The sequence below is a fragment of the Pristiophorus japonicus genome, chromosome 3, assembly GCF_044704955.1.
Source record: "Pristiophorus japonicus isolate sPriJap1 chromosome 3, sPriJap1.hap1, whole genome shotgun sequence".
In the NCBI taxonomy this organism is placed as follows: Eukaryota; Metazoa; Chordata; class Chondrichthyes; family Pristiophoridae; genus Pristiophorus; species Pristiophorus japonicus.
This window is the reverse complement of record NC_091979.1, coordinates 15,732,426-15,756,050: the sequence shown is the minus strand read 5'-3', so window position 1 is coordinate 15,756,050 and position 23,625 is coordinate 15,732,426. Positions and strand designations below refer to the sequence as shown.

At 48.6% G+C, this 23,625-nt stretch overlaps 1 protein-coding gene across 3 annotated transcripts in view; it reads left to right on the top strand.

Moving 5' to 3' along the window:
* stk16 (serine/threonine kinase 16) overlaps nucleotides 1–20,658 on the top strand; it is a 113,247-nt gene extending 92,589 nt beyond the window's left edge. Inside the window, exons 7-9 of one of the 3 annotated variants that reach the window (XR_011592626.1) lie at nucleotides 1,525–1,646; nucleotides 8,262–12,169; nucleotides 16,538–20,658. Coding sequence is in view for 1 of the 3 variants with exons in the window: in XM_070875226.1 (XP_070731327.1) it covers nucleotides 1,525–1,646; nucleotides 8,262–8,400 (261 nt within the window). In the remaining 2 variants the exon portion in view is untranslated. Of the gene's footprint in view, nucleotides 1–1,524; nucleotides 1,647–8,261; nucleotides 13,642–16,238 lie in introns of those variants that run through there. The other 2 variants (XR_011592627.1, XM_070875226.1) reach the window with 2 other exon arrangements.
* The last annotated feature ends 2,967 nt before the right edge of the window (nucleotides 20,659–23,625 follow it).

Here is a 23,625-nt window from a genome sequence, read left to right as displayed (position 1 = left end):
GAGTGTTGGAAGGTACTGGATTACTTTCAGCTCTGTGCTCTCCACAATGACAAGTGCATGATGGCAGCTGATGTGAAGTATGGAAAGTATGCGGCCATATGTTTGCACTCTCTCTCCCTGGGGAACTTCGCCTGCATCTCCTGCACTCCGAGTTCTCCACAACCAGTAGCATCATCGAAGTGTGTGTTTGCTGGGTCGTTTGGTCCATATTCTGCAACGTATACTAGAATGGTTCCGAGGATGAGGCATTACAGTTACATAGGTAGACTAGAGAAGCTGGGGTTGTTCTCGGAGCTTAAAAAGTTAGCATGCAGGTACAGCAAGTAATTAGAAAGATAAATGGAATTTTGGCCTTTATTGCAAGGGGGATGGAGTACAAAAGTAGGGAAGTCCTGCTCCAACTGTACAACTGGTGTAACTGCGTGTAATATTGGTCTCCTTATTTAAGGAGGGATATACTTGCACTGGAGGCAGTTCAGAGAAGGTTCACGGGGTTGATTCCTGAGATGAAGGGGTTGACTTATGAAGAAAGGTTGGGCCTATACTCATTGGAGTTTAGATGAATGAGAAGTGATCTTATTGAAGCATATAAGATTCTGAGGGGGCTTGGGCTTGACCGGGTAGATGCACAGAGGATGTTTCCCCTCGTGATTGAATCTAGAACTGGGGGGCATAGTCTCAGAATAAAGGGTCACCCATTAAAAATGGAAATGAGGAGGAATTTCTTCTGAGGGTCGTGAATCTTTGGAATTCTCTGTCCCAGAGAGCTGTGGAGGCTGGGTCATTGAATATATTTAAGGTGGAGATAGAAAGATTTTTGAACGAGAAGGGAGTTATGGGGAGCGGGCAGGGAAGTGGAGTTGAGTCCATGATCAGATCAGCCATGATCTTATTGAATGGCGGAGCAGGCTCGAGGGGCCAGGTGGCCTACTCCTGACCCTATTTCTTAAGTTCTTATATTCTTGTGTTCAGAGAAGGCTGACAGGAGATGTGGTAGAGTTGTCTAAAATTATGAACGGTTTAGATAAAGTTAAGTAAAGAAAGGGAAACTGTTTCCAATGGCTGAAGGGTCGATAACGAGAGGGCACAGATTTAAAGTGATCGGCAAAAGAACCAGATACGACATGAGGGAAAACTTCTTTACACAGCGAGTGGTTAGGATTTGGAACGCGCTGCCTGATTGGGTGGTGGGGGCAGATTCAATAGTAGCCTTCAAAAGGGAATTGGATACATATTTGGAAGGAGAAAAAATTTCAGGGATGTGGGGAAGGTGTGACGGGGAGTGGGACTAACTGATTGCTCTTTGAACGAGCTGGCGCAGACTCGATGGGCCGAATGGCCTCCTTATGTGCTGTACTGTTCTGTGATTCTATATAGGTTTGTTTCAGTTCCCGAGTTCCTTGCTGTTAATGACTGGCTTGGTTTCGGTCGCTGAGTTGTGTTAGCGTGCTGTGAGCGTGTGCGTTGGTTTGTGTTCCGGGTTTCTTGCATTGTGCTGCACTGCAGTGACTGGTTTATTTTCAGTCCCTAGGCTGTGTGCTGTACGCTATAATGTTCCTGGAAGGGCCGTACGACGGCATCTTTCACAAGGGAGACTGTGTTGCGTTGGCTGTACAGAATGCAATAACCATTCCAGAAAACTGCAGGTAAGGGCCAGTTTCTGTTGCTTTTTGCAAGCGTTCGTTTTGATGGGGAGAATGAAGACAGAAATTATTGCATTCGTTATAGTATTAGTATTAGGCGGTCCCTTGTATCGAGGATGACCCGTTTCCACACCAAAAAGGGATGAGTTCACAGGTGTTTCAATGAGGGACCTAATGTTCCAGGTCCCAAACTACATGTTGAAGGGTGGAAGATGCCTGTGCGTGGATTTTTTTAACGTGTGGTGGCCGTTGCACACCAGCCACCACACGGGCTTGACAGAGCTAGGCCTTGGTCCAGTGGCGAGGGTTAAACCAAGATGACTGGAGGCCGCCTCTGCTGCACGGACCTAGTGCGTGCACACAACGCAGTGTGGGCTACCCCCGGGCCCTCGCCTCCCCTGGGCCCCTAACCCTCACCGCTCCTGGGCCCTGATCATGATGCTCTTGGGCCCCGATTTCTCACTGCTCCTCCGCCCCGATCAAAAATGGAGCAGTCAGTAAAAGGACATCAATTAGTCTCCTCTTATCTTGGAGACATCAAATATCGACACTGTTACTTGAAATATCAAAATATTAAACTCCAGCCTGGTTGGAGGGTTATTAACATCAGCAGAAACAAACGGCAACTAACAGAATGAACACGATTCAGCAGGGATGTGAATAACCGCAGAATCCAACCCCTGCAGTCACTTGTGAACTCGCTGATGTGTCAGCAGGTTGGATGACCGAGTGAATCCCTTCCCACACACTGAGCAGGTGAACGGTCTCTCCCCAGTGTGAACTCGCTGGTGCTTTAGCAGGTCGGATGACCAGCATTCATTATAAAGATTTGGAAGGTACAGTTTGAAAGATCGAAGTAAAAATACTTCAGTTCCCCTCCTCTGCAGCATTTCCCCAAACTCTGCTGAAGCCCAATGACTTCTCCTGGGTAATGGGCGCCATAGATTCATAGCAATTGCCTTACAACTGCGTGTCTTCCTAGGCAGCGTAGGAGGATGTTAAGGACTTGATTTTCGGCTCGTGTCTGCCTCTGTTTTTGCCCCCGGAGGGGTGGCAATGGCGGCAGTGAGCTCTTCCGGGCGGGCGGCCAGCTTCCAGCGCCCCGCCGGGGTTTTCGGGGCCGGTTTTGGCGGGAGGCGCCGAGCATTACCGCCCGGGAGCGGCGAGCCGGTGTGCAACGCCCTCGGTTGCGACTCCAGCTCGATTTTTGGCTCCCGCCCGACCCGTAGCGCCCCCTGCTGGGACCGTCTGTGAAAACGGGCGGTCCGAGCTGTAGCGGCCACAGTGAGGTCAGTAATGTCCACCTCTGATTGGTGTTTCTTTTCTTTTTGTTTTTGTGATTTATGTTGTGGTGTGAGATACTTATTGTGAGTGTCTTATACAGGTTTTTTTTCTCCCCAGGCCTCTCTCAGAGCGCTCCCAGACTGGTTGTTGAGCTCGGGATTTTCCCATGCTCAGCCGGCCTAGCGGCTTAAGAGAGGTGTGCAGCGCCTCCCTTAGCGCTTCGCCCCACACTCGGGGCCCAGCTGCCCAATTTTACTGACTGAGGCGCAAACCTTTTCCCGGCCACAAAGCCGAAAATCAAGCCCTTCAAGAGTGAGTCACTTAGAGTGGGGCTTTGAGTCACCGTGGAAGCTGGACAGGACATGGACGTCTGGTTCCATTCCCTGTGGGACATTACTGGACTTGTTTTAAACAATCATACAGCAGCTTTCATGGTCGTGTTTCTGATGTCTGTCGACAAATCGGCAGGTATATTGAATTAAATTTTCAGTCACTGACTCTGGCTACCGTAACCACTCAGCTATCGTGCCATCAGTCACGCCCCATTCTGTCCTCACCCAAAGTTCGCACACCACACTTCCAGCAGGGGCCACTGGGTAATAATGGGACCCTTGGCCGAATTTCTTGCTTCTCTTTCTTGCTTCTCTTTCCTCCGCCCCCAGCTCCTCCCTAACCTTTGGGGTGCAGGGGGCTGTCTTCCCTACTAGATTAAAGGCCTCCATAAATATTGTATCACCTTGTGTCAGCTGTGGCTCAGTGGGCAGCACTCTCGCCTCTGAGTCAGAAGGTTGTGGGTTCAAGACCCACTCCAGGGACTTGAGCACAAAAATCTAGGCTGACACTCCCAGTGCAGTACTGAGGGAGCGCTGCACTGTCGGAGGGGCCGTCCTTCGGATGAGACGTTAAACCGAGGCCCCGTCTGCTCTCTCAGGTGGACGTAAAAGATCCCACGGCACTATTTCGAAGAAGAGCAGGGGGAGTTATCCCCGGTGTCCTGGGCCAATATTTAATCCCTCAATAAACATAATAAAAAAACAGATTATCTGGTCATTATCACATTGTGGGAGCTTGCTGTGCACAAATTGTCTGCCGCGTTTCCTACATTACAACAGCGACTACACTTCAAAAGAACATGAGAATAAGGAACAGGAGTAGGCCATCTAGCCCCTCGAGCCTGCTCCGCCACTCAACAAGATCATGGCTGATCTGGCCGTGGACTCAGCTCCACTTACCCGCCCGCTCCCCATTTGTTTTTTTCTCCCCCCCCCCCCCCCACCACTGACCCCTGATTCTTTCTCCCCCCCCTGATCCCCCCCCACTGCCCCCTGATCCCCCCCACTGCCCCCTTATCCCCCCCCACTGCCCCCTTATCCCCCCCCACTGCCCCCTTATCCCCCCCCACTGCCCCCTTATCCCCTCCCCACTGCCCCCTTATCCCCCCCCCCCCACTGCCCCCTTATCCCCCCCCCCCACTGCCCCCTGATTTTCCCCCCCACTGCCCCCTTATCCCCCCCCACTGCCCCCTTATCCCCCCCCCACTGCCCCCTTATCCCCCCCCCCCACTGCCCCCTTATCCCCCCCCCACTGCCCCCTTATCCCCCCCCCCCACTGCCCCCTTATTCCCCCCCCCCACTGCCCCCTGATTTCCCCCCCCCCAACTGACCCCTGATTTCCCCCCTCCACTGCCCCCTTATCCCCCCCCCACTGCCCCCTGATCCTTTCCCCCCCCCCCCCACCTGCCCCCTGATCGATTCCCCCCCCCCCCACACTGCCCCTGATCCTCCCCTTCCCCCTAATCCCTCTCGACCCTCCACCTAACCCTCTACCACCCCCGATCCTCGCCCCTTTCCCCTTCAGTCCCCCTTCGCCAACCTCTGGGAGCCCGGCCCACCCTGCGGTCTGACCCGAACCCCAAGCACCGCAAATCCCGGGAAGCAGGACCGGCTGTCGGGTCGGGGCCGGGCTGTGTGCTGTCCCTGCCCGGGGGGTCTCGGGGTCCCGGCCGCCCACCTTGGGATGCTTGGCCCTGGAAGCCATTGGCTGCACAGCGTTTTGAGACGTCCGGTGGTCATTAAAGGCGCTATATAAATCTAAGTTTTTTTTAATTGTCACCTCAGTAAGATCATCTCATTTTCTTGGACTGTGTGTCTGAGATCTGCAACAAGCAGGGGATTTACAAACTGAGCCATTGGCTCAGTTAAAATTTAGTAACTCTTCTCATTTTCTGGGGTAGCACTCTGGGCCTCTTGAGTCAGAAGGCTGTGGGCTCAAGCCCCACTTGAGCACAAAGTCCAGGCTGACACTCCCAGTGCAGTACCGAGGCAGCGCTGCACTGTCGGAGGTGCCGTCATTTGGATGAGACGGTAAACCGAGGCGCCGTCTGCTCTCTCAGGTGGACATAAAAGATCCCATGGCTCTATTTTGAAGACGAGCAGGGGAGTCATCCCGGTGTCCTGGCCAATATTCATCCCTCAACCAACTTCACTGAAATAAATGATCTGGTCATTAGCACATTGCTGTTTATGGGAGCTTGCTGTGCACAATTTGGCTGCCGTGCTTCCCTACATTTCATGAGTGACTACATTTTGGAAAAAGTACTTAATTGGCTGCAAAGCGCTTTGGGACATCTTGCGGTCATGAAAGGCACCATATAAATGCAGATCATTCTTTTTTGATCTTGAATCCCTTTTTGCACAAAGTTAGTATTTTGTGAGTTAGGTTCACATCACCATGGAGTTATTTTAGCACCAGTTAAAATAAATGGTTCCCTGATGTCCAGTTAAGTGAGAGACTATGATTAATTTGACTAATTTATCCTAACTCGCATGAAGTCCCGTTCACCCATCTGGTGCAGATCAGCTGTGATCTAATTGAATGGTGGGACTGGCTCGATGGGCTGACTGACCACCTCCTATGTTCCTGTGGTGGGGTGCAAAGGAGTCACTTTGGGTCCAAGTTTCCACGTGATTTGCGCCTGATTTTTAGGAGCAACTGGTGGAGAACGGATTATCTTAGAAATCGCAATTCTCCACATTTTTTTTTCTGCAGTTCTAGTCAGGTAGAACAGTTCTACTTTGGAACAGAATTTTTTCTTCAAAAGGGGGCGTGTCCGGCCACTGACGCCTGATTTGAAAGTTTCCACAGTGAAAACGTACTCCAAACTAACTTAGAATGGAGCAAGTGAAGATTTTTGTAGAACTGAAAAAACCTGTTCTACACATTAAAAAATCAGGTGCAGGTTAGGCGTCCAGAACGAGGTGGGGGGGGGGAACTCATTAAATTCTACAATAAATCCTTATTTATAGTTATACAAATATTATACAAATAAATCCAACCTGAATAAACATTTATAAGCAAAGAAAAGATTAAATGAACCATCTTCCTACCTGTGTGAAAGTGCTTCAGCCAGCCTCTCAAGTTCGTTCCCGACGGTAGGAGGGGAGGGAGGAAGCCGTTCCCGACGGCGGGAGGGAGGGAGTGCGGGCCCGAACGCACCGGGGGAGGGAGGAAGACGTTCCCGACGGCGGGAGGGAGGGGAAAGCGGGCCCGAACGCAGCGGGGGGGGGGGGGGGAGGAAGACGGCGGGCGGGAAGGAGACAGTGAGAAGGCTGCAGGAAGCCTCAGTGCTGATGTGCTGATGGCAATGTGCTTTTATTAAAAAATGTTCAAAAATTAAACAGCTACAAAGAACTACAAAAATGGCCGATGTTTTCCTTCACACTGCGCGTGCGCGAACGCTGCAACGCGCACGCGCAGGGTTGCCGGCAGGAAAAAAACTAATTTAAATAGTACCCGTCCCCTCCCACTTACAAAATCGGCACGAGTGTAGGCTCCGCCCCCCCTGGGCGCCACGCCAAACAGATAAGGAGCTGCAGGGCGCTCCAGAATCGTGAGGTTTTTTTCCAGCGCCATTTTAGGCGCGAAAAACGGGCGCCCAGCTCGGAGGGGCGCCCGTTTTTTATCGTGTGGAAACTTGGGCCCTTTATTTTAATCTCGTGTGGGGTAATATTGGGGTGATGTCTTCTATCAAACGTCCCAGCTGAAGTTTGGTGCATCACAAGACACAAAATTACTTTCTACCACAGTGTGGCACAATGCACCAAGTGTGCATTATCAAAGTCTGACTGCAGCAGCCATTTCTAGTGTTGTCGCGTGGATTTCAGTAACAGTATAAAGGGAGGAGTGTGGGATATCTGTACAATAATTACAATGATAGATTCTCTTCTTCCAAATTTGGACGGTCTAGAGACAGCCTTCATCATCATAGGCAGTCCCTCGGAATCGAGGAAGACTTGCTTCCACTCTCAAAGAAAATTAGTCCTTAAGTGGCTGAACAGTCCAATATGAGAACCATAGTCTCTGTCACAGGTGGGACAGATAGTCGTTGAAGGAGTGGGTGGGTGGGACAGATTTGCCACACGCTCTTTCCGCTGCCTGCGCTTGATTCCTGCATGCTCTCGGCGATGAGACTCGAGGTGCTCAGCGCCCTCCCGGATGCACTTCCTCCACTTAGGGCAGTCCTTGCCCAGTGGGGATGTTACTCTTTATCAGGGAGGCCTTAACACCAGGGTCAAGCACAAACAAACATACAGCTACAACAACTTGTATTTATATAGCGCCGTTAATGTAGTGAAATGTCCCAAGGCGCTTCACTGCAATATTGTGAGAGAGAAATTTTGACACCGAGCCTCATAAGTAGAAATTAAGGCAGGTGACCAAAAGCTTGGTCAAAGAGGTAGGTTTTAAGGAGCGTCTTGAAGGAGGAAAAAGAGGCGGAGAGGTTTAGGGAGGGAGTTCCAGAGTTTGGGGCCCAGGCAACAGACGGCACGGCCTCGCCCCTCCCTATCTCTGTAATCTCCTCCAGCCCCACAACCCCCCTGAGATATCTGCGCTCCTCTAATTCTGCCCTCTTGAGCATCCCTGATTATAATCGCTCCACCATCGGTGGCTGTGCCTTCAGCTGCCTGGGCCCCAAGCTCTGGAACTCCCTCCCTAAACCTCTCCGCCTCTCTTTCCTCCTTCAAGACCTACCTCTTAAAACCTACCTCTTTGACCAAGCTTTTGGTCACCTGCACTAATTTCTACTTTTGCGGCTCGGTGCCAAATTTTTATCGCATAATATTCCTGTGAAGCGCCTTGGGGTGTTTCACTACGTTAAAAGTGCTTTATAAATACAAACTTGTTGTGTTGATGAGGTGGGAGGAGGCTCGTGCGGAGCTTAAACACCGGCACGGACCAGTTGGGCCGGTTGGCTGTAGGTTCTATGTGAAATATTTTTGTGAGTCACTTCTGTTTTGTGAACTGAATTCTGCTCTGCCCCTCTTTTATTGGCAGGTACACACAGGCCCTGCAACGTCTGCTGACCTCTATGATGGTTGTGAACCCCCAAGAGAGACCCAACATTGCCTGGGTGTTGAATCAGGCCGAACAGCTGCAGCCGGCAGGAACCGTCCAGGAGACCAAAATGATCTGATTCCGACAGCGCGGCAAACACGAGGGGCTCGATCTTTCCGCGGGTGGGGGGGGGTGGCGCGCTTCGAGTTTAACGGCCGCCAGACCTTTATATCGCTGCTGCACAAAGGAAACATATCAAATCCTGACAGTCAGTATTTCTGGCAAGGGGACAGGACAGGACCAGACCTCAGGTGTTCATTTTGTCCCCGAACCATATGGGCTCGACCCCTTTTTTTTTTTAAAAAGAGTTGGGGGGCGTGGGGGGGAATATTGGGACATTTTTCTTACTTTCCAGAGGCAATCGGCTGCTCATTCTATTCCATTACCACTTCCTTTTCCTCCATGTTCGTGCATTTGAATCGATCTGTACCCACCAAACCCATTTTTTTTTTGCTGTGTTTACTCTATTGAGGAACCTTTGGAAAATCCTGGCTAGTTTTATTTGTTTGAGGTGGAGATGTGGGAGTGTCGGGGATTGGTAAATCATTCCTGGGCCGTGATAGCGTATTTTAAAGAGAGTAGCGAGTGCCTGAAGTGAACTATGTCCATCTCCTGCCTCCAACCTGACGGGAAATGCCTTGTCAATCATCCTCCCGCATCAGGAAGCCGAATGCAATCCTCAGCAGCCAGGTGGCACCGGGCACTGGGTAGCCATGATGCGCTGCATGTGTTGCCCTGTTTAACGCCGGCATCCAGTATGGGTGCGGCATGACCTTGGCCGCATATAGTCCCGGCCAGAATGGAGATGATTGGACAGGGGAATTAGCCAATCACTGCTGTTAATGGCCTGGGATTGATTTTGCGCCCATCATTAGTACAAGTTGAACCTTGCTTATCTGGAACCCTCGGGATCTGGCCTGTTCCGGATAAGGGATTTTTCCGGACGAGGTGTGGTGACGTTAAATTGGATGGTCCAGGTGCCGAGCAAGGGGCTATCGGGGCTGGCTGGCTTGGGGCTGGGAGTGCAGCAGAGAGATCATGGTGGGGTGAGGGGGCACGGTGGATTGCGGGGTCAGGCCAGCGATTGCGGGAGTCAGCAGGGAGGAAGGACTTCAATTTGTTCATGTCGGAGTTCCGCGCATGCGCCACCCGGTGGCCGGGAATGGTTCTGGACGAGAGGTGGTTCTGGATAAGGGAAGTTCAGCCTGTAATATGTAACTATCCTCACGCTCACTGCATTTTGCCGGAGAAATAATCCCGCTGTACACAGGAGACACTTGTCTGCTGTAGTTTTCGGTCATGAGTGCGGAAGTTCTCGAGTCCTGCGCCTCCGCCTCATTTACCGACACGGTGGTGCCAATAGTCACTCCTCCTGACCTTTCCTGTACTAACTCCAGCTGTGCGAAATAAGGCTTGTCGGATTGATAAGAACACACAGGTGAAGAGGTGAACTTGCACTGCTAACCTTGCGCATTGACTACAGAAAGGGCACATTTTCAAACAATGCATTTAGAAAAAGAAAAGTCTTGTGCAGCCTGTGGTACTGCCATTTCCATGTATGCAACCGAGGGAACTACCTTAATAATCGGTATAGGTTTGAGCAGCACTCTGCAGAGAGCATTTTAACCTCTCCATGCACCCGTACCTGACCCCGCCCACTTGCAATGCTTCTAAAATATGCAGTCAATACTGCCTGTTGGGGGAGGGGTGAATTGTTTTTCATTGGGAGTTTTTATTTCCCCTGTGCTTTACTTGGGATCATGAGGGCGACGGAGACTGTCTCCATCACCCTTTCCAGTGCTATTCCTAGAACACAGTCCCTGTCACAGGTGGAAAAGACAGTCGTTGAGGGAAAGGGAGGGTGGGACAGGTTTGCCGCACGCTCCTTCCGCTGCTTGCACTTGTTTTCTGCATGCTCTCGGCGTCGAGTTCCCGGATGCACTTCCTCCATTTAAGGCGGTCTTTGGCCAGGGACTCCCAGGTGTCGGTGGGGATATTGCACTTGTATCAGGGAGGCTTTGAGGGTGCCCCTGTAACGTTTCCTCTGCCCACCTTTGGCTCGTTTGCTGTGAACGAGTTCCAAGTAGGGCGCTTGCTTTGGGAGTCTCGTGTCTGGCATGCGGACAATGTGGCCCGCCCAGGGCAGTTCCAGGCGGGGGCCTGGTTCTCTTCATTTCCCCCCCCCCCCCCACACACAAAGGACAAGATGGAGAACGTCGCTTTCATTGAGCTTTCCGTGTATGGACTGGCAGAGATCACCGGAGAGCCAGTCGGCTTGCTGAGTGAACCAAGGGAACCTCTCAGAAGTCCATAACCCTCCCCCCATTCCCCCCCCCACAGCCAAACGGGAAATAAACGCAGCAGATCAGAGCCAAGCCAAGCGAATGTTTTCCTGCGTGCACCATCACCAATGTTCTGTTTAAGCAGTGCAGCCGAGCAGTGCTCTGGAGGTCCCAGGCAGGGGGCTCTTAAACAGGAAAAACAGCGCATCCAAAAACAAATTAAAGGGGGCATTGTCCGTCACCCTCTCAGGAGATTACCAGTTCCTGCTCCGTCCCTCTTACCAGTCCTTTCTGTGCCAGCTTATTTAGACCTTTCCCTGCTATTTTACCGAGCATCACGCGCCTCCTTAAAATGGACAATCTTTTTTTTCCCTAAAAATCAAAATGTCCGGCTGGCCACGTCATGTTTTCCCCCGTCATTTCCGCCAGCGGAAACGCGAAACCACGAGGCCTCTTCAATCAAAGCCTTTTGTCGCAGTGTCGTTTCAGTTCCTCGTTGGGACGCTTGTACGCACTTGAGCATCGCGAGATAACGAATGTCTTCCTCCTCCCCCTCCCACAACTGTAGCAATCCTAAGCCACGATATTCGTGGTGAATGTAGAGAAAATGGTGTCAGAAATTATTTTAAAAAGGGCTTGCAGTTTTTTTTTAAGTTTTAACAAGTTTGAGCTGGATAATTAATTTGTTTTGTTCCCTCCTCCCTCCCTCCCACACTTCACTCCTCTAACCCCCAACACTACAAAATAAAAGCTAGCAATCTTCTCCAGGTAGGAAGTTTGTTCAGTCGTTGATCACTTGCATTCTCTAGTGTTGCTTTTAATAACAAAAGCAAAATACTGCAGATGCTGTAAATCTGACACAAAAGAACCCCAGTAAATGCTGGAATCCAAGAGAAACAGAGTTAACGTTTCAGGCAAGGTGTTCGAGATGAACGGCGTTTAAGAGATAAGGAACCAGGGAATAAAAAGCAAAGGTGTGTGATGGGGTGGATATTATTTATAACCTACATTATCGTGGAATTATAGGACAGTATAGCACATAAGGAGGACATTCGGCCCATCGAGTCTGCACCGGCTCTTTCGAAGAACAATCCAGTCAGTCCCACTGCCCTGCCTCTTTCCCCATATCGCTGCAATTTTTTTTCTCCAAGTATTTATCCAGTTCCCCTTTTGAATGCTACTATTGAATCTATCCACCACCCTATCAGGCAGTACATTCCAAATCCTAACCATTCGCTGCGTTTTTTTTTTAAAGTTTTTCCTTGCGTTGCCTCTGGTTCTTTTTGCCAACTGCCTTAAATCTGTGCCCTCTGGTTCTCGACCCTTCAGACGCTGGAAAGTGTTTCTTTTTATTTGCTCTATCCAACCCCTTCGTGATCTTAAACGGCTCCATCAAATCTCCTCTCTGCCTTCTCTGCTCCCAGGAGAACAACCCAGCCCCAGAATATTGTGAAGATAAAAAGGGAACACTTGATTGCTGGAGATCTGAAGTCGAAGTTCAGAGAGTGCTGGAGGTGCACAGCAAGCCTGTCGGAGCCGGAATGAAAGGACGGGGCAGCATTTGGGGTATGAACCGACAGAGGGTCCCACCCAGTTTATTAATTTCTCTTTTAGTCTATTCTGTGGAGTGGGGAAAGAGAGGGGTAGTTTTATTTTGTACTTTGTTTTATTCTCTCACTTTTTATTACCGTGCGATGACATCATGCGACATTATCGCTGCATGTTTTAATTGCTAGGCTCCTCACCTTCGAAAGGAAGTTCCTTGAGAGACATAAGAAATAGGAGCAGGAGTAGTCCAGCTAGCCCCTCGATCCTGCTCCACCATTCAATAAGATCATGGCTGATCTGATCTTGGTAACTCCACTTCCCCGCCCGCTCCCCATAACCCTTGATTTCCTTATCATTCAAAAATCTGTTGATCGCCACCTTAAATATATTCACTGACCCAGCCTCCACAGCTCTCTAGGGTAGAGAATTCCAAAGATTCACAACCCTCAGAGAAGAAATTCCTCCTCACTTCCGTTTTAAATGGGCGACCCCTTATTCTGAGACGATGCCCCCTAGTTCTAGATTCCCCCACAAGGGGAAACATTCTCTCTGCACCTACTCTATACAGCCCCCTCAGCATCTTACACATTTCAATAAGATCACCTCTCATTCTTCTAAACTCCAATGAGACGTATAGAAAGTAGCGCAAGTGGTAAAGTGGGGTGGAACCCTACTTCAGCTTGAGGCTTGACAGTAGGACAAGGATGCAAGTTCGCTCGGGGGGGGTTGAAATTTCGGGCTAATACCAAGTTTTTCGCGCAAAGGGAGAGTTGGCGTGTGGAATGGACTTCCCGGTAGGACAGAAGAGGCTAAAGCCTGGGATTTTTAAATAAATAGTTGGGATATAGTGAATGGGAACTGTTGCTTTTTCTACAGTTGAATGAGCTCGGGTGGGTCTTCTCCATATCTCTCGTATCATAGAATGATGCAGCACAGAAGACAGCCATTCGGCCCATCGTGCCTGTGCCGTCTGGTCGGGCTATCCCATTAGTCCCACTCCCCCGCTCTTTCCCCATAGCACTGCAAATTTTCTCCCCTTCAAGTATTTATCCAATTCCTTTTTGAAAGTTACTATTGAATCTGCTCTTCAAGCAATGCATTCCACATCATAACAGTTCGCTGGGTAAAACAAATTACCCTCATCTCCGCCTCTGGTTCTTTTCCCAATTATCTTAACTCTATGTCCTCTGATTACCGACCCTCCTGCCTCTGGAAACAGTTTCTCCCCATCTACTCTTATCGAAACCCCGTGATTTTGAACCCCTCTTATTAAGTTTCCTCTTAACCTTCTCTGCTTTAAGGAGAGCAACTCAGCTTCTCCAATCTCTCCACATAACACAAGTCCCGCATCCCTGGTCATCATAGGCAGTCCCTCGGAATCGAGGAAGACTTGCTTCCACTCTAAAAATGAGTCCGTAGGTGGTCGAACAGTCCAATACGAGAACCACAGTCCCTGTCACCGGTGGGACAGACAGTGGTTGAGGGAAAGGGTGGGTGGGACTGGTTTGCCGCACGCTCTTTCTGTTGCCTGCGCTTGATTTCTGCATGCTCTCGGCGATGAGACTCGAGGTGCTCAGTGCCCTCCCGGATGCACTTCCTCCACTTAGGCCAGGGACTCCCAGGTGTCGGTGGGGATGTTGCATTTTATCAGGAAGGCTTTGAGGGTGTCCTTGAAATGTTTCCTCTGCCCACCTTTGGGTCGTTTGCCTGGTCATCTCTGGTACCATTCTGGTTATCGCTGCACCCTCCCCAAGATCCTCGACCTTCCTAAAGTGCGGTGCCCAGAATAGGACACAGTACTCCAGCCGAAGCCGAGCCAAGTGATTTATAAAAGGTTTCGCAATATGTTTGTATTTGTGTCCTATGCCTCTGTTTATAAAGCCAGGGATCCTGTATGCCATTTTAAACTTGTGTCGGCTTTGCTCAGTTGGCGGCACTTGCAACTCTATAGAGTCAGCAAGTTGCGAGCCACGGTGACCCTGGAGATGGAGCACGCGGTGTCCACCGGTACGCTCGCGGCCTTCCGCGAGAGGTGGGCGCCGGAGGGACTGGAGTGCATCATTTCAACAGGGAACAGAATTTTAATTTGATCTGATTTTGAAAAAGGTTCCCTTTAATTTTCAATTGTTAAGTTATTGTATTTGGTACTCTTTTTTAAAAAAAAAAGTGGGGGGTGGCACTTGATTTAAAGTTACTTATAAAATAGTTGTAGGTTCAGGTCCCACTCCAAAATTGAAACTCGTAATCTAGGTTGGCACTTCAGGGAGTCACTGCACTGTGCAGCGTCCTCCAGACAAAACATTTAACCGAGGCCCCGTCTGCTTGTTTAAATGGGTGTTAAAGATCCCTGGCACTATTTCAAGGACAGGATGTTCTCCTGGGATCCTGGGCCAGAGTTCTTGCCACAGCCCAATCTCCATCACAAAATGCCCACATAGCAACAATGATTTAATCTCCCAAGTAATTCATTGTACGCTTGGGGAGATGAGAAGAATTTCTTTTTACGTGGTGAGTTATGATGATGTGGGATGCAAAGGGTGGAAGCAGATTCGGTAGTAACTTTCAAAAAAGGGGAAGTGGATAAATAACTAAAAAGGAAAAACTTGCAGGGCTATTGGGAAAGAGCAGATGGGAAGTGGGACTAATTAGACACAGCTGGCACAGGCACGATGGGCCGAGTGGCCGGCGCTCTGTTTCTATGTGAAGTGAACATAAGAAATAGGAGTAGGATTAAGCCACACGGCCCCTTGACCCTGCTCTGCCATTCAATAAGATCATGGCTGATCCGATCAGGTCCACTTCCCTGCCCGCTCCCCATAACCTCTTAATCCCTTATCGGTTAAGAAACTGTCTTAAATTTATTCAATGTCCCAGCTTCCACAGCTCTCTGAGGCAGCGAATCCCACAGATTTACAACCCTCTGAGAGAAGAAATTCTTCCTCATCTCAGTTTTATATGGGCGGCTCCTTATTCTAAGATTATGCCCCCTAGTTCTAGTCTCCCCCATCAGTGGAAACATCCTCTCTGCATCCACCTTGTCAAGCCCCCTCATAATCTTATATGTTTCGATCCTTCTGAATTCCAATGAGTAGAGGCCCAACCTACTCAGCCTTTCCTCATAAGTCAACCCTCTCATGTCCGGAATCAACCGAGTGAACCTTCTCTGAACTGCCTCCAAAGCAAATATATCCTTTCTTAAATATGCTTTTAGATGTGGAAGGTGATATGTAAATTCGCGGTCATTTTACGATGGGATTTTTTTTTTAAACTACTATTCATGAATCAAAACATCTGTGAATTGGGTAGCATATCACAAGATGAAAGATCCCAGAAGTGAAGAGAGAGAGCATCCGCCCATTGTCAATTTTTTTTTTTCATTCCAACCTTTTGCTTTTCCTTTGGAAGGCTAGAATCAAACCATACCAAAAGGAATTGCCAGCCTGTCCAATATTGCATCAGGCAGTGCAATTATTTATCAAGAATATGTATATATTTTTTAAACGGCCTGTCATAGGTCAAGTGAACTTCATCTTGCCTCATTCGTTTGCTCTTTTGTCCGGTGTAGCTGTGTACAAAATGGCCGCCACACTTGCTTATGGAACGCTGACTAACACATTGTGGGAAAAGCTTGAGATATGATAAGACGCGATTATGAAGCCTCTAGTTTCGGGTATACCCACTCACATTGGCTGCAAGTTTGATTGTCATAACCCCCCCCAACCGGGTCAGTTTGCATCCGTTTTGATTCCACAGTCGCAGCCTTGACTTTCCTTAAACTAACTGGATAGGACTCCGTTGAGTGTCCATGTGGGACTTTGGTCTCACTCTGCAGTTTGCATGCACCCCTACCCACCTCACAGATGCCTTGTACTTTGTCTTTCACCGTTCCATCTGTGTTGTATCTTTGTGTATATAATCATTGTACTCTGTCTGCAATCCAGCTATTGGGTTATTTGCATGTTTTTAAGATAGAATGAATGGTTTTAAATTGCCTGTTTAACCCTGTGTGCCGGTTTGACCCCCCTCCCCTATGTGGTTTTGTCGATCTTACAGCGTGAAACCCTCTTCCTTCCCTTTCCCATTTTAGATTTGGATTATTTTCACCCAAACCCCCCCCCCCTCCCCATTAATTATTTGCGCATTTTGAAGTGTGAATGGTGTTATTCGGCAACTGGACAAAGCGAGGTGAAATGATGACAACAAAAACTGGAAATCCGAAATTTTAAAAAGCGGGAAAATGTTTGACGCACGCAGCAGGTCTGTCCGCGCCAGAAAAGGAGGAAGGAAGCCTCCGGATGGTGGAATATGTTCCAGAACTTTCTCCCCGAGGGTTCCCCCCCCCCCCGAAACTTTAACCTGTCTTTTCTCCTTTTACACGCTGGATAGATTTGCCGTGTGATTTAATGAACGACGGAACTGAAGGTGCGAGGAAAGTTCCTGGTGTATGGACGCTTCCCGCGTTCGTCCAGAATGACTTTCTCCTCGCCTGTTAACTCATTTCAAACAAAAGAACGGAGAAAAAAAGCCAGCGCGATAAGCATTTGTACACACTGGCATCCCATAATTTCTGGCGGCCGTTGAGCTTCACTGTGGATTACTAAGCAATATGTGTTAAGTTTTACCTCAACTTGGGAAAAGAAAGACTTGGATGGTTGGAAAAACACCTAGGTTTGGCGTGTAGATTTTGAATTCATGGGTGCTTCTAATGTTACAAGTGCTATGTGATGTTTTTATTTAACCTATTGTATGTATCAAATTTAAATGGATCCATCATGAATTTTCTCTTGACCCTCGGAGTCTGTCTGGATCTGAGATGATAAATATCTCATTCACGACAGATAGATCAATACTACAAGGGGCCTTTGCTGAGACAGAGTTTTCCTGTTGCTATGGTGTTACTAAACCTATGTCTGGGCAGTTTGAAAGTGATTCGGTGATCAGTCTTTCCTCCCAGGTCTTAGAACATAAGAATTAGGAGCCAGGAATAGGTCATTCGGCCCCTCGAACCTGCTCCGCCATTCAATAAGATCATGGCTGAACTTCTACCTCAACTCCACCTTCCTGCGCTAACCCCATATCCCTTGGTTCCTTTGGTATCCAAAAATCTATTGATCTCAGCCTTGAATATACTTAACGACTGAGCATCCACAGCCCTCTGGGGTAGAGAATTCCAAAGATTCACCACCCTTTGAAGAAATTTCTCCTCATCTCAGAACTAAATGGCCAACCCTAAATTTTGAGACTGTGATCCCTATTTCTAGACTCCTCAACCAGGGGAAGCATCTACCCTGTCAAGCTCCTTAAGAATGTTGTATGTTTCAATGTGAGATTCCTCATTCTTCTAAACGCTAGGGAACATAGGCCTAGTCTACTCAATCTCTCTTCATAGGACAATCCCCCCCCCCATTCCAGGAATCAGTCTGGTGAACCTTCATTGCACTCCCTTTATGGCAAGTATATCCTTCCTTGGGTAAAGAGATTAAAACTGTACACAATACTCCAGGTGTGATCTCACCAAGGCCCGATATATTTGCAATAAGACGTCTTTACTCTTGTATGCCAAACCTTTTGTAATAAAGGCAAGGATAGGGCATGACCTGACCCCCCCCACCCCCACCTCCCTTTTTGTGCCGATCTCACTGTTGCCTCCTGAACTATACCCAATTAAACTACACACAGAGCAGGAGCAGTCGGTTCTTTTTGAGGATGTTTTCCTTTTGTTGCTATGGTGTTACTAAACCTATTGGGATGATTTCCTATATTCAGTGTTATCAAAATCCAGTCTGAAAGAATTGTACCCTTATGATTTTGCGAGAGCAATTGTTTACAGTGTCGCTGTATATAATACTTCTCAGAATGTGGGTGTTTCCGGCAAGGCCGGCGTTTATTGCCCCTCCCTAGTTGACCTTGAGAAGGAGATGGTGATGGGCTGCCTTCTTCCCTGTAACCTCCTCCAGCCCTACAACCCTCCGAGATGTCTGCATTCCTCCAATACTGGCCTCTTGCGCCTGCCCGATTTTAATCACTCCACCATTGGCGACCGTGCTTCAGCTGCCTGGGCCCCAAGCTCTGGAATTCCCTGCCTGTACCTCTCCCTTTCTCTACCTTTCTCGCCTTTCATGCGCCTCTTAAAACCTGCCTCTTTGACTAAACTTTTGGTTATCGTCCTGGTATCTCCTTATGAGGCTCGGTGTGAGAATTTTGTTTGATAACGCTCCTGTGAAGCACTTTGGGAATGTGTTATGTTAAGGGCGCTATATAACTGCAAGTTATTGTTCTTGAACCACTTTGTGTGGTTTGATACAACTGAGTGGCTTGCTGGGCCAGTTCAACCACATTGGTGTGGGGTCTGAAGTCCACATATATAGGAACAAGAGGTCATTTAGCCCCTCCAGCCTGCTCTGCCATTTAATGAGGTCATGGCTGATCTGCAATCTAATTCCATTTTCCCCACCTTTGGCCCATATCTTTTAATACCATTGGTTACCAGAAAGCTGTCAATCTCCGATTTAAAATTAACAATTGATCTAGCATCAATTTGCGGAAGAGAGTTCCAAACTTCTGCCACACTGTGTGTAGAAGTGTTTCCTAATTTCACTCCTAGTCCTAAAATCTCAACCAGTGAAAATAGTTTCTCTCAATCTACCCTATCTGTTCCCCTTAATGTCTTGAAAATTTCAATCAGATCACCCCTTAACCTAAACTCTAGGGAATACACTCCTCATTTGTATAATCTCTCCTTGTAACTTAACCCTTGAAGTCCTGATATCATTCTGGTAAACCCACGTTGCACTGCCAATATATCCTTCCTACGGTGTGGTGCCCAGAATGGCTCACACTGCTCCAGGTGTGGTCTAACCAGGGCTTTGTACAGCTGCAGCATAACTTCTACCCCCTTGTATTCTAGTCCTCTAGATATAAAGGCCAGCATTCCATTAGCCTTTTTGATTATTTTCTGTACTTGTTCATGACATTTTAATGATCGATGTACCTGGACTCCCAAGTCTCTGGACCTCCACTGTTTTTAGCTCTTCACCATTTAGAAAGTACCCTGTTCTATCCTTTTTAGATCCAACGTGGATGACCTCACATTTGCCTACATTGAAATCCATTTGCCACAGCTTTGCCCAGTCACTTAGTCTGTCGATATCCCATTGTGTAATTTTATGCTTCCACCTACACTGCCTACAATTCCACCTATGTGTCATTAGCAAATTTGGATATATGACTTTCTATGCCATCATCTAAGTCGTTCATGTACTGTGAATAGTAGAGGCCCCGACACCGATCTCTACAGAACACCACTAGTCCACCTCCTGCCAACTTGAGTAACCTGCTCATTATCTCTACTCCTGTCTCCTGCCCCTCTGCCAGTTTCCTATAACCAGGTCAATAATTTGCCCTCCATGCCATGAGCTGCTACCTGAGTTAACAGTCACATATGCGGGACTTTAATCAAATGCCTTCTGGGCATCATCATCATCTTAGGCAACCCTCGAAATCGAGAAAGACTTGCTTCCACTCTTAGCATGAGTTCTTAGGTAACTGAACAGTCCAATACGGGAATTACATTCACTGTCACAGGTGGGACAGACAGTGGTTGGAGGAAAGGGGGGGGTGGGGAGCCTGGTTTGCCGCACGCTCCTTCCGCTGCCTGCGCTTGTTTTCTGCACGCTCTCGGCGACAAGACCGGCTAATGACAGCGGGGTTTCCTTACTTAAAGGGACAACCTCTTGGCCGTTTTTACCGACAATCTGACAACTTCACGGTCACTCCTACCGATGCCGGCTGTTTTTTTAATTCCGAGATTTTTTTTTAAACTAACTGGTTTCAAAATGTTAGAAGCGACCAGAGGAAAAGCTTCCTCACCGATTGCAGCCGTAGCGTGCGTTTGTGGTGAAATGGGTTGGTGTCTCAGCGGCAGGCACTGAAGCGATGCTGGTCCACAATCCTAGCTCGGCCGGGTCACAGCCGTGCTAAGTAAGGTCTGTGGAGCAGTAAAACACAACACCAAACCAGCAAAGACGCTTTTCCATTTTTTTTGTCAAACAAAGGTCGTTGCATTTCCAAAACAGCTGCCAGAAGCGAGACACGCGGTGTGGCTGGACATAACTGGTTGGTTAAGGTGTATGCCTGAAAGCCTTTTGTGCCCTTGTCCCCCCCCCCGTCCCCCACTCAACACCTGCCTCGCTGCGCAGTGAGCCAACTATGTAATTGTTTTCGAGCAGGGCGGATTAGACTGTGGTTTCCCCAGTGTGTGTCTGTGTGTGTTTGGTGGAATAACCCGAGCAAGTCTCTGCACCCTTGAAACCACTCTGCGTCCGGTAGCAACCAGAGTTTATAGTATCGGCACCGTTTAACTTTTAACTGATGGTACTGTCGGTGACTGCATTCCAGAGTGGAATGTGACCAATGTTTTTTTTTTCAAAACGTCTATTTTAGACCTGTAAAGTTTATTTTAATCATTGCTCCTGTATTTAATTTTAGAGATACTGAGAATTTAAAAAGAAAAAAATGTTGATTTTGCACTTTATTCAGTACTCTGTCTTTTTTTAAATCCAGTCAAAGCAATGTCATTACTAAGGAAAGTGCTTACATCCATGTAGAATGCCGCTTCTTGTCACACAGCACGAGGCCATACAGGAAACCCGGTAAGCAGGCATAATCAAGATGTTTAACGATGATTAAAGGAGTTGATATGGTAGATAGAGACCATTTCCTCTGATGGGGGAGTCCAGAACAATGGCCCCTAAGCGTAAAATTAGAGCTAGGCCACTCAGGGGTGATAGTCCCATCATCATCATAGGCGGTCCCTCGAAACGAGGATGACTTGCTTCCACGGCAAAAAAAAACGATGAGTTCACAGTTGTTTCGAATGAAGAACCCGAACTACATCGTGAAGGGTGGAAGATGCCTGTGCGTGGATTTTTTTTTTAACGTGTGGTGGCCGTTGCACGCCAACCACCACACGGGCTCGACAGAGCTAGGTCCTGGTCCAGTGGCAAGGATTACCCAAGACACCTGGAGACCAGCTCTGCTGCACAGACCTAGTGCGCACATAGCTCAGTGTGGGCTGGCCCGTGCTGCCACTGGGGGTGATATCATAAGAACATAAGAAATAGGAGCAGGAGTAGGCCTCTCGAGCCTGCTCTGCCATTTAATATCATGGCTGATCTGATCATGGACTCAGCTCCACTTCCCTGCCTGCTCCCCATAACCCTTATCATTCAAAAATCTGTCTATCTCCGCCTTAAATATATTCAATGACCCAGCCTCCACAGCTCTCTGGGGCAGAGAATTCCACAGATTTACAACCCTCTGAGAGAAGAAATTTCTCCTAATTTCAGTTTTAAATGGGCAGCCCCTTATTCTGAAACTATGTCCCCGAATTCTAGATTCCCCCACGAGTGGAAACATCCTCTCAGCATCTACCTTGTCGAGCTCCCTCAGTATCTTATATGTTTCTCCTCATTCATCTAAATGCCAATGAGTGTAGGCCCGATTGCTCAATCTACCTTCATAAGTCAATCTCGGGAATCAACCTAGTGAACCTTCTCTGAACAGCCTCCAATGCAAGTATATCACTCCTTCAATCAGGAGACCAAAACTGAACACAGACCAGTCAGGAAGCAGTATGTCAGGAAGCCCTTCTTCACACAAAGGGTAGTGGAAATCTGGAACGCTCATTCTCCCCCCTCTCCCCTCACCCCCCCGCAGAAAATGCTATAGAAGCTGGGGATCAGTTAAAAATTTCAGAACTGAGATTGATAGATCTTGGTTGGTAAGGGTATTGAGGGCATGGCAGATAGATCGAACTAAGATACAGATCAATCATTATCTAATTGAATGACGGAACATGCTCGAAGGGCTGAAGGCCTACTCCTGTTCCTATGCCCCATACATAAAATCACAGGCTTTTATAGAGCACCGATAAAAAGGCTGCAGGTATACTGCCAGTTTCGTGCAGCTGTGAAGCCAGAAAACCGCATTAGTGCCAGGTGTCCTCTGGCGTAACATCATAGGCAGTCCCTCGAAATCGAGGAAGACTTGCTTCCACTCTAAAAGTGAGTTCTTAGGTGACTGAACAATGCAATATTGGAATTACAGTCTCTGTCACAGTGGTTGAAGGAAAGAGGGGGTGGGACAGGTTTACCACACGCTCCTTCCGCTGCCTGTGCTTGATTTCTGCATGCTCTCGGCGACGAGACTCTAGGTGCTCAGCACCCTCCCGGATGCACTTCCTCCACTTAGGGCAGTCTTTGGCCAGGAACTCCCAGGTGTCGGTGGGGATGTTGCATTTTATCAGGGAGGCTTTGAGGGTGTCCTTGAAACGTTTCCTCTGCCCACCTGGGGCTTGCTTGCCGAGTAGAGCGCTTGCTTTGGGAGTCTTGTGTCTGGCATGCGGACATTGTGCCCAGCGGAGCTGGTGGAGTGTGGTCAGTGCTTCGATGCTGGGGATATTGGCCTGGTCGAGAACACTGACGTCGGTGTGTCTATCCTCCCAGAGGATTTGCAGGATCTTGCGGAGGATACCGTAACAACATTTATATAACACCGTTAATGTAGTCGAACGTCCCAAGGTGCGTCACAGGAGAGTCTTGAAGGAGGAGAGAGAGGTGTAGGGAGGGAATTCCAGAGCTTAGAGCCTTGGCAGCTGAAGGCATGGCCGCCAATGTGCAGTGAAGGAAGTGGTGAAGATGCACAGGAAGGCAGCAATGTTTCCTTCTGTTGGGTTCAAAGGGTGAAACCATCCTCAGCCGCTGGGGAGTATCAAACCCGAAGGCTGGGGCGCAGGCTGCAGTATAGCTTCCATTTGCTCAGCATTCGATTGCACAGAAGGGTGTCTGTTGAATGCTCTGTGCCAATGAAGTGCAGGAACTATTAGAAGCAACACCCAGCAGGATGCAATTGTTGGCTTCTCCTCGCATGTGAACATGATACACACCTGGGGCTTGAAACTAACTTTGGGATCTCGAAATCGATTGGCAGCAGCAGGGGGCACTAGGAGGCCGACTTTTCCCTCTGCACCTGCAAAGCAGAGGGGAAAGAAGAAAAGACTAGTATTTATATAGCGCCTTTCATGACTACCGGACATCTCAAAGGGCTTTACAGCCAATGAAGTACTTTTGGAGTGTAGTCACTGTTGTAATGTGGGAAACGTGGCGGCCAACTTGCGCACAGCAAGCTCCCACAAAAAGCAATGTGACAATGACCAGATAATTTGTTTTTTGTTATGTTGATTGAGGGATAAATATTGGCCAAGACACCAGGGATAACTCCCCTGCTCTTCGAAATAGTGCCGTGGGATCTTTTACGTCCACCTGAGTGGGCAGACGGGGCCTCGGTTTAACGTCTCATCCGAAGGTAGGCACCTCCGACCGTGCAGCACTCCCTCAGTACTGCACTGGGAGTGTCAACCTAAATTTTTTTTTAAATGTGCGGAAGTCCCTGGAGTGGGATTTAAACCCACAACC